The following is a 15667-nucleotide window of genomic DNA, read 5'->3' on the forward strand; positions in this document are numbered from 1 at the left end:
AAAAAGTGAGTGAAAGCAAGAGTAGGGAATGGAGGGAATGAAGCGACCACCAGAAGAGCTGTTGATAGTTAGCGAAAACTACTGCAAGTTTGAATGTTTAAGCCAATTGAAGAACATATCAAACCTATTTTATACTGTACAAGCTTGACTGCTGAAATACTGAAAGTCGATAGATGTCAAGCTAATTACTGGTACTAAACAATCCAATCTGGCCATAAAGTGTCAGTGAAGACAATAATACACATACATCTATTCTCCGAGTATGCTTTTAAATTATGTCATACATATAGATATAGTTTTCATCATAGTCGACAAAACAATGATTTAAGCCGAACTAAAGATTAAATGAATAGATTTCATGACAATGAATTGGGATATACTGTAAATACACATATATAACATATATACGCTATCAGACTGCTAATCATCTTAGAAAGGTGCCAACAACTTCTGAAAAGATACCATGTTATCTAACTCTTTGGAGCCTTGGCATCTTGCTGAGACTCTGTAGACTGGCTTTGTTGATGCTCTTGGGTCTGTTGTGGTGCCTGTTGGTGTTTTTGGTTGTTTTGTTGCTGCTGCATCTGGTACATGTTGTATAGAGAAGGCTGCATCTGCAGCATCTGGTTATTTGACATTACCTGATGGGGCAAGCAATTCTGAGGGGTGTCACCTCTGAGTTCACCAGCTTCAATCTTCAGACGCTGGACTTCTGCTGAAAGTGCTTCATTGAGAGCTGCAATATCAGGAAAAAGAGAATTATAAAGCATAAATGGTCAGTTTGAAGCTTTTCGATCCCTTCCTGATAAAAGTAAATCTTAACATAATTCCACAATTACAAAACATCATCACAAACATGAAATCAGACTGCCAAACCCCACATTACCCCAAGCCACAGGCTCAACCAGAGTCTGAAATGTTTTATGTCACCTCAAACTGAGTCAAACACAGGGTAGAGAACAAGGATATGCATAAACATGTCAGATGTTCAATGACTACAAATTAAACTGATGATGCCCCCAAATTTTTTTACTAAAGACAATGAGTGGGAAGATTATTTGGTCATCAAGTTAAAAGTAAATCTTAACATAAGTCCACAATTACAAAACATCATCACAAACATGAAATCAGACTGCCAAACCCCACATTACCCCAAGCCACAGGCTCAACCAGAGTCTGAAATGTTTTATGTCGCCTCAAACTGAGTCAAACACAGGGTAGAGAACAAGGATATGCATAAACATGTCAGATGTTCAATGACTACAAATTAAACTGATGATACCCCCCAAATTTTTTTACTAAAGACAATGAGTGGGAAGATTATTTGGTCATCAAGTTAAATTCTGCATGGACACTGCATCTGACTTGGATCATGGGCTGAAACTCTGAAAGTAACATTTTAAGGTCAGTAAAAAATTAATTTAAAAGAAGAAACTGAACCGTCGAGTCCTTGACTCTCTACAAGACCTGTGCATGCAGGAAAACCAAGCCCCTTGAAAAAGTATTTACTTCTCGAAAAAGAAGAAGAGCACTAGAGCAGACTTTTTTGTTATTGTGCCTTTGGTTGGGCAACAAAGGATGTATAGCTAAGACACAATAAGGACACGATAAAATTTTAAACCCTCCTATATGAAACCAGCTGGAGCTTTTGTTTCTACAAGTTTTATGAAGTAATATATTGATTCAAAATGCCAAGCCTTTTTCAGCACATACTGTCAGGCTGTCCCCGAAGCTGTAGTATACTTGTATAATTACTAGTTCTTTTCAATATATTTTTTTCATCTCTATTATATAAGCCAAAAGGTAAGGTAATTGTCAAAAAAAAAAAGGGTAAGGTAATGGTGTCCACCTAAAATACCTAAATTATCCTGAAATTTTTACTTATGGGTGCATAAATTTAGATATCTAAAGCACGCATCGCGTGCATATAGATCAAAGCAGTAACATAGCATAAGTGCATAACTCTCTCAAGTTGTAAAGGGGTATAAATTTCTACAAATTGCATAAGGCTACAAACTTATACTTCCTCCGTTCTTTTTTTATTGCACCATAGGAGTTGAGGCGTTGAGCACAAGATTTTTGGTAGTGGAAAAAAGGATAAAAGAGAAAGGTAAAATTACAAGATTGTCCATGTCATGGTATACATAAACTAAAAGAACAAGTGTTGAAGAGTAAGGGTATATTTGGTATCTGTAGTGTGAACACAAATATTTCTTTTCCTAAAATAGAAATGGTGCAATATTTGTGATACTTCCTAAAAAGGCAAGTGGTGCAATTTTAAAAAACGGAGGAAGTATTAAAGATTCCAACTTGGCCAACAAACCATTTAATACCATCACCTAACATCAACAACATAGATCAGCTACTACCAAGATTTGGAGGGATGTCTGGGAAAAATCAGAGCTAGATACATACATCCTTACCTATTAATAAAATATATTGTAAAGAGACTTATAAAATCATAAACAATTTTTTATTTTTCGAGGGAAATCACTAACTAACTTAATCCTTCGAAAACGCATACAAAAGAAGATGGCTGTCAATCTTCAAAGCAAGGGCTGCCAAAATATCGACTCAAAAAATAATATTCAACAGGAAAAGGTTAGGACGGACAGTTTACTAAAAATATATACATATTGTGCAGTCAGTAGACTTCTATCATCCTAACCTTTGACCAAAAGGGTGTTAATGTGTTACTAATTATCCCTAAATAGTTAAAGAATCTGCTGCTAAACTTGTTTCCAACTAAATAAATCTCATCTACTGCTTTTTCTGTTGGGGCAATTTCAAAGCAATATCCTTTCTAGCAAGTCGCATCAAGCCATCAATGAATCACCCTATTTGCAAGTCTCCAAACCACATAGAGTATTTTCAGATACCAGCCTAAAAATTTGGTTGCAATTTGCATTTGGGTTTTACCACATAATGGACAAGTGCATAATATTCTTCACATGTGGAGCTAAGTTAGAAGTTGAGCTTGAGCTGCATTTAATACATGATTACACACCGTTTTCACAAAATATGATCCTTTCAAGCCGTATATAATGTTTCAATTGTTAACTTGGAATCCAGTAAAAATATTATTCAGAACATCAAATCACTTCTATAAACCGATCTAAATAAAAATTATGACTCGTATATTACTACAACAATAACAACAACAAAGCCTTAGTCCCAAAATGATTTGGGGTCGGCTAACATGAATCGCCACAAGGAATCGTACGATATAATGAAAAAGACATAACAATATCATCTTTTAAAAGAGTTTGAAAAAAGGTGAGTAAAGTAAGTAAATGAAAGAGCATTTAAGAAAAAAATTAAGGGAGTTTCAAAGGGAACCAAAAATAAAATTCAAGAAAGTTTTAAAAGAGTAGTAAAACGCTGAAGTAGAAAACATAAAGGTTTGAGAAAACTTTAGTAAAGGAAAACAATACAGTTCATAAAACATTGATGGGCTATAAACAAAATTAAATACAAAAATAAATTTAGAAAGTATATATAATCACGACACGTCGTTAATGTTAATTTCCTCCCTCCACACCGCCCTATCTAACAACATATTTTCCTCAATCCCCAAAGCACTCGTGTCATTCTCAATCACCCTCCTCCCACTTTTCTTAGGTCTTCCCCTACCTCTCGCGATCCCAACACTTTGTAATTCTTCAAGCCTTCTTAACGAAGCGTCACTTGGTCTCCTTTTTACATGGCCAAACCATCTTAAGCGATTCTCCCTCACCTTATTTCCTAAAAAACAGAAAATCACCATTTCTTCTTTTACTAGCTAAGTGTGCCTATCTATTACAATTTATAATCATATTCCCTTTCAATTTTTATGACATCCTTTTCATTTATGCCAAAAACAGTTTGTCTTTTCTATTAAATAAAGATATGTATAGATGCCACTCCCACTACACAAGATTCTCATACGAAGTTTTGTTTTTTTGTTTTTTTTTTTAATAAAAATAACAAGTGCAGCACCCTGAATTGGGAGTTTTCATAACACCATTACTCATGATGTGCACTCTTTGCTCTAACATAAATCGCAAGTTGACAATTAGATAAGCTACTCTCACAAAAAAAATCTTTCAACATAAGATGGGACCACTCAAAAAGACTATAACACCTTCATTTCCAGCAGTGAAAAGCTTTTATAATTTGTTTTTGTTGTTATGCATATGCAAATCAATGCACCAAAAATGATGCCAAGTGGCCATCAAACCAATCTCAGATATCAAGGGAAATTTTCATTTCACAATCAAGATATAATATTGTAAACAGGATAAAACTACCCAGGAATCAATCAAAAAAGTTTCGTGATGATTAATTGGAAATGCCTCAAGGATCTGAAGTAATGATAAGAATGAGAGGAAGACAGTTCTAAAATTAACATTTACAATTTGAACCCATTAAATAATGACAAGAATCAGAATACAAGTAAAATAAAGGAATATATTCTAACTGGGCTGGATATATTCTTCATGATCAATATTAATAGCACAAACGCATTGGATCACTGCAATAAACAAAGCATATAACTTTCTCCTCTAAAAAGGTACTTTAAACAGGGGCAGAGGATTCAAGAGCAATATCTGGCAAAAATTATTTCCTAATCTGTAAGAAAAATACAGGAAACCTAGACTTCATGATCATTTTCTGACCCTTCTTTTGTCTTCTAAGGGATATAAAAGGAATGAATTAACTCAACTTGACATGAGATGTTGCTTCAATTACTGAACATTCTGACCAACACAGAAAGGAATAAACAATTCACAATATAATACCTAAAATTACCTAATTACTTTTCCCATTACTATAAACTCTTCCTGTCAATCAAAAGGAACTAACATTTCAGGATACAGCACCCTTAAACCATATATTTATTTTTGCCATTTTTATGAACTCTTCTCATCAACTACTCAGCTTCGGCCTAATATATCTTCAGTAGGCCAAAGGCCAACCAATTACTTTCTACATCATCAATAATCACACCCAATGCCATTTAGCATGCATACAACTAAATTAGAGAGTAGTCTAAGGGGTGAAACTTGGTATCAAATTTGAAACAGGTAAGGAAACACAATTTGCTACCTGGTTTTGCAAAAAAGAGTTCAGAGATGTACTACTCTACCAATATGGACAGAGCAACTGGCACGTTTCAGAACATAATGTAGGTCAGGACCAGTGCATAAATCATATAAGAAATGGAAAATGATGAAACAGCTGAAAAGCATACCATCCCTAAGTTGGGCCTGTTGCTCCATGGCTTGAAGACGGAATTTTAACTCATTGTTCTGACTAGTAAGTCCAGCAGAATCCCTCTGAAGAAAGAAACAAGTACACTTGTTTAAGTCTCAACTGACAATAGCAATAACTTAGAAGAAAAGCAGAGAAGCACAAAAGCAGACAACCAAAAACATTATATTCACACACACCTGAAGATGTGTAAGCTGAGCAGAAAGTGTAGTAGCTTCTGTCTGTAATGTTTGCACCTTATGCTCCAACTCTGCAATGTATCTCAATTTCCGTTCCTTGGAACGAGCAGCTGACTGGCGATTGGCTAAAATCCTGAAGCAAAAAGCATATAAAAGTAAGAAAACTAAACGATCAGCAATAACAAAATATAAATACAACAGTTACAAACAATTTGAACATTGTTCAAAACCTCTTTACACGCTTCGGGTCTGACATTGCAATTTCAGCTAATTTCTCATTTGCCATAATCTTTTTCAGTTCTGCAGGACTAAAGTCACCATTGGCAAACTCCAAGCTGAATTGACTGTTATTCCCATCGAATGAATTGCTAGGTGAATGCTGAGCTGACCGAATACCAGGCGAAGGTGGAAGCTTGGGCGACTCATCACTAAAATTCAGGTTCCCCATAAAACTATCCATTGAAAGACTTCTGAAATGCCTACCAGTTGGAGCAATATCTCCAGTGGCACATCTTTTGCCTCTCTTTGAAGTAGCCCCATGAACACCATGAGAATTCCCAGCAATGCTACTTTCAACTTCATTCTCACTACTATCATTAGTCCTCGTACCACTCGCCCTACTATCCATATCCTTATCCTCCATACTCGACGAATTCAAAGCATCAAGATTATCCAAATTCATATAAGCTGAGAACAGATCATCCACCACTTCACCCTCAGATTTCCTCTCACCACCCCCTTCACCACCAGCATTCCCCGCCGCCCCACCCCAATCGGCCTCACGCTTCAACACAAGCTGTGCCGGCTTCTCCCTCTCCTTCTCCTTCTCCTTCTCCTTAGCCATAAACTGATTCACCGGAGCTTTCCCACTCGAAGCAAACCCCAACGGAACATCACTATTAGACCGTCTATGTCCTCTACGAGGCGGTAACCCCTCATTCACATAAACCCCACTTCCTCCCTTAAACCCACCATCTTTCTCCTCCACAGAAACCTCATTACACCCCGAATTCGGCACTCCAGCCTCCCTAAACACCGTGGGACTCAACGGCGGCAAATTATCAAAAGAAAAGAACGACGATTGCGACAACGACCGCGAATGCGTCGGCCCTGAACTAAAATTCTGACTACCCCCAACTTGCTGGGGAGCAATTCTGGGAGATATAGAATGTGGGTGTGATGGAGGAATTCCAGCAGGTCTCTTACTATTACTACTATTAACACTATAATTACTCTGATTAATCCCTTCTAATACACTCAAATTCTGCATTTGACCACTAATTCCCAATTGATTAACACTTTGCTTATAAACTGAAGATGAACAATTCCCAAACGATGACTGAATTCTTTGCATAACCCCAGTTTCATCACTACCCTCCATAATTATGCCCCTATTTTACAAACCCAAAATCCTAAATCTCCCCCAAAACCCCCCAAATTCTTCAAAACAACAACAAATCAACAAAAATCACAAAACCCTAAAAAACAGAACTTTCACTAAGATCAGAGAAAAAAAGTGAACTTCACCTTCAATAACAGTAGATTGAACAAGAAGATTCTGGAAAATTGTAAACTTTTTAGTAAAATCGTGAAGAATAAGAAGAAGAAAAAAGAAGATAAAATGATTCGATTGAGACTAGCGCGAAGATTTTTCGCAATTTTCTCTCTCCTCTTGCTTTGGATGAGTCACATACATACTCAATTACTCATGTGAGTGAGTAAACTTTTTTATATTTAATTTATTTTAATTGTGAAATAAAAAAATGAAAGTGAATATTTGGAGATTTGGTATTTCATGTGAGTTTGGTGTGAATGTCAATTTCATTCCGACGCGTTTTGACTTTTATAATTACTCCAATTAATAATTAATAATTTAATTTTATAGATAGTAGAGATACCCGTGATTTTCGGACTTTGGTCTGACCGCCCTATCTTATCTGACCGGATTCGTTGAATTTCACCGCCTTTTGAGTAGACAAATATACATATGACATAGGTTTTTCTCCTTCTATCCTTTATTTATTTACATGTCTATTTTCAATTTTTTGTGGAATTAAGAAATTTAAAAATTATAATTGGGAAATACAAATATGCATGTGGGATTATAGAGAGAAATAAAAGGTAATTGGTAATTATTGAAGAGATTAAGAAAGAAAGTGTTAGAAAATAATGTCAAAATTACAAAAAAAAAAAAAAAAAAATTAATAACAACTCATTAAAAAGTGGGAATATTGTCAAAAGTACATTCTTAAAATAGAAATAGGCATGTAATTTTGAAACCTCCAAAAAGAAAAGTAGACATTTAAATAAGGGACGGAGGGGGTAAGTTTTAACTCACCACCTCACCTTGTTGTTAACTATTGTAAGAAAGACGTGTTAATGTTTTATCATAAAGTTGATTGAGTTGCAGATTATGTTACGGTTTAAGTCATATCATGCAAATTAATGAAAATGATTATTTATAGGGCATGCTTTGATTGAGAGAAATGTATTACTAGGGTAATAAAAGTCAAACTAAGCAAAATAAAAGTAGATAGGGAAGGAGAAGACAGTGATAGTGTGCTTGTAAGAAAAATTATGTAGTGATGGTAAGGTATGAGATAAAGAAAGAGGCTCATTTTTGGGGTAATAGTTACACTAAAGGGAGGGTGTGTAACTATTACCCTCATTATGAGGGTAACAAATTCCTCCATCTCTCTTTTTTCCTCATGAAACAACTACCTTATTTCATTTGTAAACATCATACCTCTTACAACAACACTTTTAATTACTTATATTTTTTCAAGTTTGACTTTTATTACCCCCTTAATGTATTACCCCCAATCCAAGCATGTCCATAATAATAAATACGACTCCCTTTGTCCCTTATTTTTTGTCTCATTTGATGTTTCACGGTCTCCAAGACGTGTCTTTAAGCGTATATATCTCCATTTCTATACATGCAAAAATTATAAAAACTTGATATTAATAGAATATACTATGAAACGATTCTAACAAGAACCCACATGAATATATTATCACTTATAAATTAACGACAATTCATGGTCGAAGTTATATAAGTTTGGCCCATATATTTATAATGGGGCAAAAAATAAGGGGCGAAGGGAGTATAAATAAATAAATTATAAAACTTAATCTTTTTATATACCGTTCTTAAATAGAAAAAATATGAAACAACACGAATTTTTATTACTTGTACTTCAAATAATCTAGGGATGTATTACCAATTTCGCTTTAAAAATACTCTCTTCGTCTCACATTACAAAGTCTATTTGGGTTTTTTCACAGGATTTAAGAAAGTTTTAGATTTCTTTAAACTAATTATTAGAAGTACACATGTGCATGTGGAGTTAGAGAGAGATGGCGAGGAAAAAAAAAAGTAATTGGGAATAATGGAAGAGATAGAGAAATAAAGTGTTGGAAATTGAGGTTAAAAGTACAAAAAAAAAAAGGAAAAAAAATGACAATTCATAAAAAAAAAAAGGGTAAAATAATCAAAAGTATAACCTTTAAATAGAAATATACGTTGTATTTTAGCTTACCCAAAAAGGAAAACAAGATTTGTATTATGAGACGGAGAGATAATTCCGTAATTACTACTCCTATCCTACACTTATTATTGGAACATTTGTGTACGGTTATTTTTAGGTTTTAAATATGAAGGCAATATCTTTCAAAAAAAAGGAAGTATGAAGGCATCAACTAAATACAAGTAATTAATATTACGCAGCGTACAATTTTTTTTTAAATAATTATGTTTTTTTTGTAAATAATTATGTGGATAATGAATGAGGTAGGAGGAATGAGTACCAAGAAATAGATAACATTGTTTATATTTTGATGGGATTTTGACATTTTCTGTATTGTGTAGGATGTATGTCATTGAATGAAATTTGTATATAACATATTGAGAACGGCAATGTTTGACATTTAATAATCAATAAAAAGGTTTATTTTTATTGGAAATGTTGACTTGTTAATAATTGTGGACATTACAAATTAGTGACACAAATTTTGGTTCACCAATCATTTGCATTATTATGAAAATTAGTATAAAAACACGTTGAGCTTGACATTTAGGAAGCTAGTACAACGAATTATGATGACTATCAACTATATAGTTATGATAATGAAAACCTCAAAGTTTGCCTCTTTGGACATGAACAATGTGTTTAGATTAAAGGGAATGAAGGTCAGGTAAAAATGAAATGAAATTGGAGGGGAGATTGATATCTTCAACAACAGACAAATTTAGAAGAATAACTATTCATCATTTCCTCTCTTCCCTTTTCCTTTCCCTTCCATCCTCTTCCCCTTCACCCCCCCCCTTTGTTTATCCAAACACGCCGCAAAGATGAGATAGCTCTTGACATCAACGACATGCTTTTACGTCTTAAGCCTCTCCCTATCCAAGCGATTTATGTCTTGATGTGTTAAACCTCCCTACTTGGAAATTATTATGCAAATTAGTATAGAAACACGTTGAGCTTGACATTTAGGAAGCTAATATAACGATGACAATCAACTATATAGTCATGATAGTGAACACCTCAAAGTTTGTCTGTTTGGACATGAACAATGTATTTAGATTAAGGAGATTGATGGAAAGGAAGAGATAAAATATCCTTCATTTGGATAATAAATGAGGACGGGATGAAATTGGAGGCAGACCATTAAGGCATTTTATTATAAGAAATTAATCTCTCTAACAATAGAGAAATTTTTAAAAGGAATTCATCGTTATTTCCTTCCTCCCCTTTCTTGATCCAAATACACCGAAACAGATGAGAAAACTCTTAACACCGACGACCTGCTTTTACGTCTTAAGCCTCTCCCTACCTAACAAGCGATTTATGTCTTGATGTGTTAAACCTCCCTACTTAAATATTATGTCATAGTTATCAACCATTTCTAAGATGTTAGCTTGTTTAGTATGTTATTACTATTATAGAATTATTCCATGTGTTCATGAATAAGTGCATCATGATTCAAGAAATGCATTTGACATAAGTCAAGGCTCAAGTTCATATAGGCCAATAAAAAACAATTTGGTTAGCTAATCATTGGCTAAATCAATTGGATAATGATATATTGATAAAATTCCTAGACTGAATTTCGAAAAGTATAATTTATATTCAAACTATAGATAAAGCTCGATAACCTAAATTAAAATTGACTTTAAAACCAATCAAGTAAATTGCTTTTAATCATAAACCTACAATAAAATTCAACCATTATAATGATACAGAGTATATAAATCTTCACCTAAATACGACCTCTATCTGAACCCAATCCGATAATTTGACTTTTACAGGGCTACAAGTCCCACCACAATCTAGGACACACTTGAATACTTGTAAGTTTTCGGGTCTTAAGAATCACCAACACCCTAAAAATACACAAGCCAACAACACCTTATGCTATACAAAAAAAAAAAAAAAAAAAAAAAAAAAAAAAAAATCTTTTCCGTATTTGGGCCTCAGCCCTTAAATATTACACTGGCCGTCATCTTCCCCAAATTACAACTTGCCAACTTCCTGAAAACCCTAATTTCTCAGAAAACCCCAATTCTTCCTCTCACTATAAATACCCAAAAATCATTCCAATATTTCAAATATCAGTAATCAGCAACCCCCAATTAGCAAATCCGCCGCATTCATTTTATTAATTTTCCTGCATTTTATTGCTTTCTTTTATGTAAAGAGGTCAAATGATGCAAAATTTTCATTGGAGTGATTGCTCAGAATCTTTCTGGGTGTATGATAATCACCATATTAGATAGGAAGATCTGATGCGTCCTCTCAAAAAAATTATTTCTTTTTCTCAAAATTTGCATCTTTTTTTGATTTTAAATGAATTTAATTTGTTTTTATAATTTTTTTGAATAGCCGGTGATGAATGTAAATTATTATGGTTGATTGCAGAAAATGCATTTGCATATTGTTGATAAATTTGTACTAGGACGGTCTGAGGCTATTTTTACTGAGTTTGAAATTTAGTATCTTTTTCTTATTTAAAAATTCTGTTTTTAAAATTATTTGGTTGAGCAATTTGATGTATTTTATTGTATGTTCTTGAATGTAATTTAGCAGTGATTGAATGAGTGTGAATGATGAGATTATATAAAATTCACAGTTATCCCTGTCTGAGAAATCTGTGCTGAACTTTTGTGATCTGACACACAATTTTAATCCGCTGCCCATAAAACTGTATTTCTTGGGAAAATTATTTTTGGTTGCTTCAAATGTTTTCTTTCAATTTGTGAAATTCATAATTGTGTGAAGTTATTTACCAAAAAAAATAATACTTGTAATTAAGATTAAGGGCTTATTTGGCATCGTTTTTAAAATAAAAAAAAAACAAAAAACAGGAAACAGGAAAAAAAAAAAAAAAAGTGTTTTCACTTTTCTGAGTCAGTTTTTAATACTATTGTGATTTTAATAAGTTTGACTATTTTTTAATTTATTATATGACATATCATATGGCTATAAAAAAAACTAAATGCCAAACAAACCTTAAATTGTGTCTTAAGTTCATTTTTTTTTTACCAAACTAAAAAAACGAATGTGGTGAAATTTGCTAGTGACTGGTTCTCAGTATGAACAAAGGAATTATTTTACTCATACTTGTTAACTAGGTTAAACCCCGTGCAATGCACGGATGTTGAATAATTATAAGTCTAATTATATAAAATATAATGAATTGATTCACCCGGTATTATGTAATATATTAAAACGATAAAAACATGTGAGAAAATGTTTAAACATGTTATACTTATGATGTGCAAGTTGGTATTTTAGAAAGTTTACTTTAGATTTTATATAAAATAAAAGTCATAATCTAGACGCAAACTTTATTTTAATATAACGATGATCTTTTTTAGAACAAAAATTTTGACGGAAAATTGTTTAATAATATATTGTCAAGTATCCCCTTAGCTTCGCTTTTAGTAGTATGTAATTGATTCTAGTTTCTAGAGTTTCACATGAGTTCACATTATTAGAGCAAATGAAAATGATCCCTAAATTAATCTTTTACAAATCTAAAATAATTTCCTCATTGTTGTGCTCATCTTAGTCGCAATGAAACTTGACTCTCAATGATTTGATATTGGGTGCTTAGGTGTGTATGTACTTTGAACTCGTTTCCAAACATACAGTTTAAAACTAGGTGATTAATAACTTAGGGTCTTTGGGATACCCAATCATCTCTAATGTGAACTTATCTTAGATGTAAACTAGGTGTAAAGCCCGTGCGATGCACGAGTATTTTTTTTTTTATTATTATTCTTAAATAAGAACAGATTAAGTCATAAATATGAAGACATCAATTATTACTGTAATGGATAAGCTATTACAATTATTTTTTAAGAAAGGGTAAATTGTTACAATTAATTAAAATCTACTTTTTATCAATAATCATTGTTGAAGTATTTGATCATTGTTGAAGTAACAACTATACCAAAAGGCTTAGTAGAATCAGCAAGTAGGTCTTTTTGTCTTGAATAATTAGGAAATACATTATCCCAAATCTTGAATTAGATCGTTGTCCCCTAACCATGATATCAAAATACAAATAATTTACTAATAAATCAAATATAAATTATCTTACAATAATAAAACTTAGTTTATTGTAATTGATAATAATAATATATACAAATATATTTAAATAATAATTACCATTTGTTTTACAAACTCTTAAATAGAACTGGTTCACACTAATTTATTGTGGACCACTTAAAATAGAGATAATACGGTCATTTTATTAATTTTAAAAAAAGGTCACTATGTTAAAATAATGATCATTATGTTAAAATAAAAGTGATTGTTTTTATAAAGGTCATAAGAGATAAATTTTTTTAAATGAAAATTTTTAAAATCCTGGTCAATATGATTAATATAGATCACTAGGTTAAAATTAGGATCATAACATCATACTTCAGGTTCGCAACAATATTAAAAATCACGCAAATTTTATTAGAGGTTATTATGTTAAAATTAAGGTTACTATATTTAATATTAGGGTCACTATGTTCAATACGAGACCAGTTACGCACATGTTGAACTTCGGATCCACAATAATATTATTGTAAACCAGGTTCATACAAGTTTTTCTGCATTTGTTTTCTATTTCAATTGAATCTCCAATTTCTTTTACAACCATACCAACCACATCTTGTAAAAAAAATAATATAAAAAAATAAAAAAAATAGTGAAACGAATGATAACACTATAGAAATTTTTTACAAAATAAAAATTGAAAATATGTAAAATATATAACAGGGAGTGTTGCATTACTACATATCTAAATGTTGCAATTGAACAAAATCAAATATGTGCAACGCAATTTTATTATTATCTGCAACGCCCTTAACAGATGTATTTGAAAAATTGTATCGTTATCTTGTTATCGCTCACAACACGATATTCATTCTTGTTAGGTACAACAGAAAAATATCGAATTATGTAAACTTTGCCTTCAATTAGTTTTGAACGAAATTGTTGGACAAATTTTCCTTTGATTGAAGCATGGACATAATCACCCTACATATGCAAAATAATATTGTATGTTAAAATAATATTGTAAGTTACACAATGAATTTCAAAAGAAATTATATATTATTCAATGAATTTAGAACGATAAGTATTATCAAATAAAAAAAATAAAATTAAAGGCATACCTCTTCGTCAATTAAAACCATGTCCAAACTAATCAAACTATTATGTTTTCGAAAGTTCAAAACATCAAAAAGCCTTGATACGCGTACTTTAGTTTTTCAATCATTTTTGGAAGAATTAAATTCTCGAATCGACGAAGTAGACCTAAGAAAACAATACAATGAAAAAAATAATTAAAAATAATATTACGAGTAATTATAATTTGAAAAAAAAAATTGAGTTTAAGGAATTACACTGACATTTTCTTAAACCTCAATATGAAATTTGTTTTGTATGAGGTATTGTGTGATTCTTTGATGGTGCGTGAATTAAATTAATGCCTATTTATAATAATAACAAATCATAAGCTAATTAAATCAATTTATCTTTTTTCCAACTTAAATTTTATCATTTTATTAACTATTGAAATACGAAGCATATACGTATCCATAAAAAAAAAAAGTATATACGTATGACCAACATTAAGTTATTGTAAAAGGATAAATTTTTTAAATCAAATTATTGATATGGTTATAATGCGATGGGTTGAGCTCAGTAGACATTCGTATGCACACGTAGCAACATACTTTATAAAAAGCTTAGCAATTTCTTGATAACACTACTTTGCTTAATTAAGTTAATAAATCATTCCTTTTTACACAACACGTCATTCAATGCAAAAAAAAAAAAATATATCAAATCAAATTAAATCGACAACTAATGTCACATTATCAATTAAGGAATAATTTTTATTTCTTAAGGTTTTAAAGATAAATCTTATATCTGAAGATGATTATCTTAAAAGATAATGTTTAGTTTTTTACATAAATTAAATCCTTATTTTTAAATCTCATTCGTCAATTTTATTTAGATGGCAAATGATTTTTTAATTCCAAAATAAAATAGAAATTATGTGGCAAAATTCTTAAATCTTATTCGTCACTTTTGTTTAGGTGGCAAACGAATTTTTTAATTCTAAAATAAAATAGAAATCTGATTTTTAATTGGTCGAAAACATACCCTTGCTTATGTGGCGCGTCGAATGCTCTCCAAAAATGTCTACTTTATTTATATATATATATATATATATATATATATATATATATATATATATATATATATATATATATATATATATATATATATATATATATATATATATATATATATATTAGATTAAACTTGAAAGGCTCTATATTAGGTTTTAATAATATGGAGTTATTACTCATAGTTTACTTACTAATGGATTTATGGAGCTAGCTTCTCCAACCCAATCCGGTTAGATGACCACCTCAAGACATTTTATGGACTAATGACAGAGTTTAAAAGTAACCTTTATCAATTTCAATTGTTAATAAGGTCAGACAATTGGGTTGAGCCTTCCAACCTTGAGATTGGGGGTGGGGTTCAATTTCTATTGGGAGCACTATACGGGTAAGGATTTCTTTTACCCTTCTCCCCTATTTTCAAAGTGTCTAGTAAGCAAACTTGACCGGATTGACCTGTGAGAGGTTCCGATCTGATAGGACAGTTCTACTTACCGTTTAAAAAAAAAAAAAAATAAAAAAATTGAAGAGA

At 31.8% G+C, this 15667-nt stretch overlaps 1 protein-coding gene across 1 annotated transcript; it reads right to left on the reverse strand.

The window, feature by feature from the left end:
* Positions 1-106: 106 nt before the first annotated feature.
* LOC110709852 (probable transcription factor PosF21) lies at positions 107-7170 on the reverse strand. The gene is made up of 4 exons (XM_021888113.1): positions 5663-7170; positions 5433-5565; positions 5234-5318; positions 107-736 (listed from the first exon to the last, which is right to left on the reverse strand). Exons 1-4 carry the CDS (start codon positions 6811-6813, stop codon positions 471-473), a joined length of 1635 nt encoding a protein of 544 aa, XP_021743805.1. The 5' UTR covers positions 6814-7170; the 3' UTR covers positions 107-470.
* Positions 7171-15667: the final 8497 nt, after the last annotated feature.

This window comes from Chenopodium quinoa, unplaced genomic scaffold (genome assembly GCF_001683475.1).
Source record: "Chenopodium quinoa cultivar QQ74 unplaced genomic scaffold, ASM168347v1, whole genome shotgun sequence".
NCBI lineage: Eukaryota > Viridiplantae > Streptophyta > Magnoliopsida > Caryophyllales > Amaranthaceae > Chenopodium > Chenopodium quinoa.

Bases quoted from the DNA above. Each gene is read 5' to 3' on its own strand.
- LOC110709852 (XM_021888113.1), bottom strand. From the start codon at position 6,813: ATGGAGGGTAGTGATGAAACTGGGGTTATGCAAAGAATTCAGTCATCG. The intron at 5,319-5,432 runs GTGTGTGTGAAT...TTCTTTCTTCAG, and splicing joins CTCAGCTTACACATCTTCAG to AGGGATTCTGCTGGACTTAC. The intron at 737-5,233 runs GTATGCTTTTCA...CTGATATTGCAG, and splicing joins ACAGGCCCAACTTAGGGATG to CTCTCAATGAAGCACTTTCA.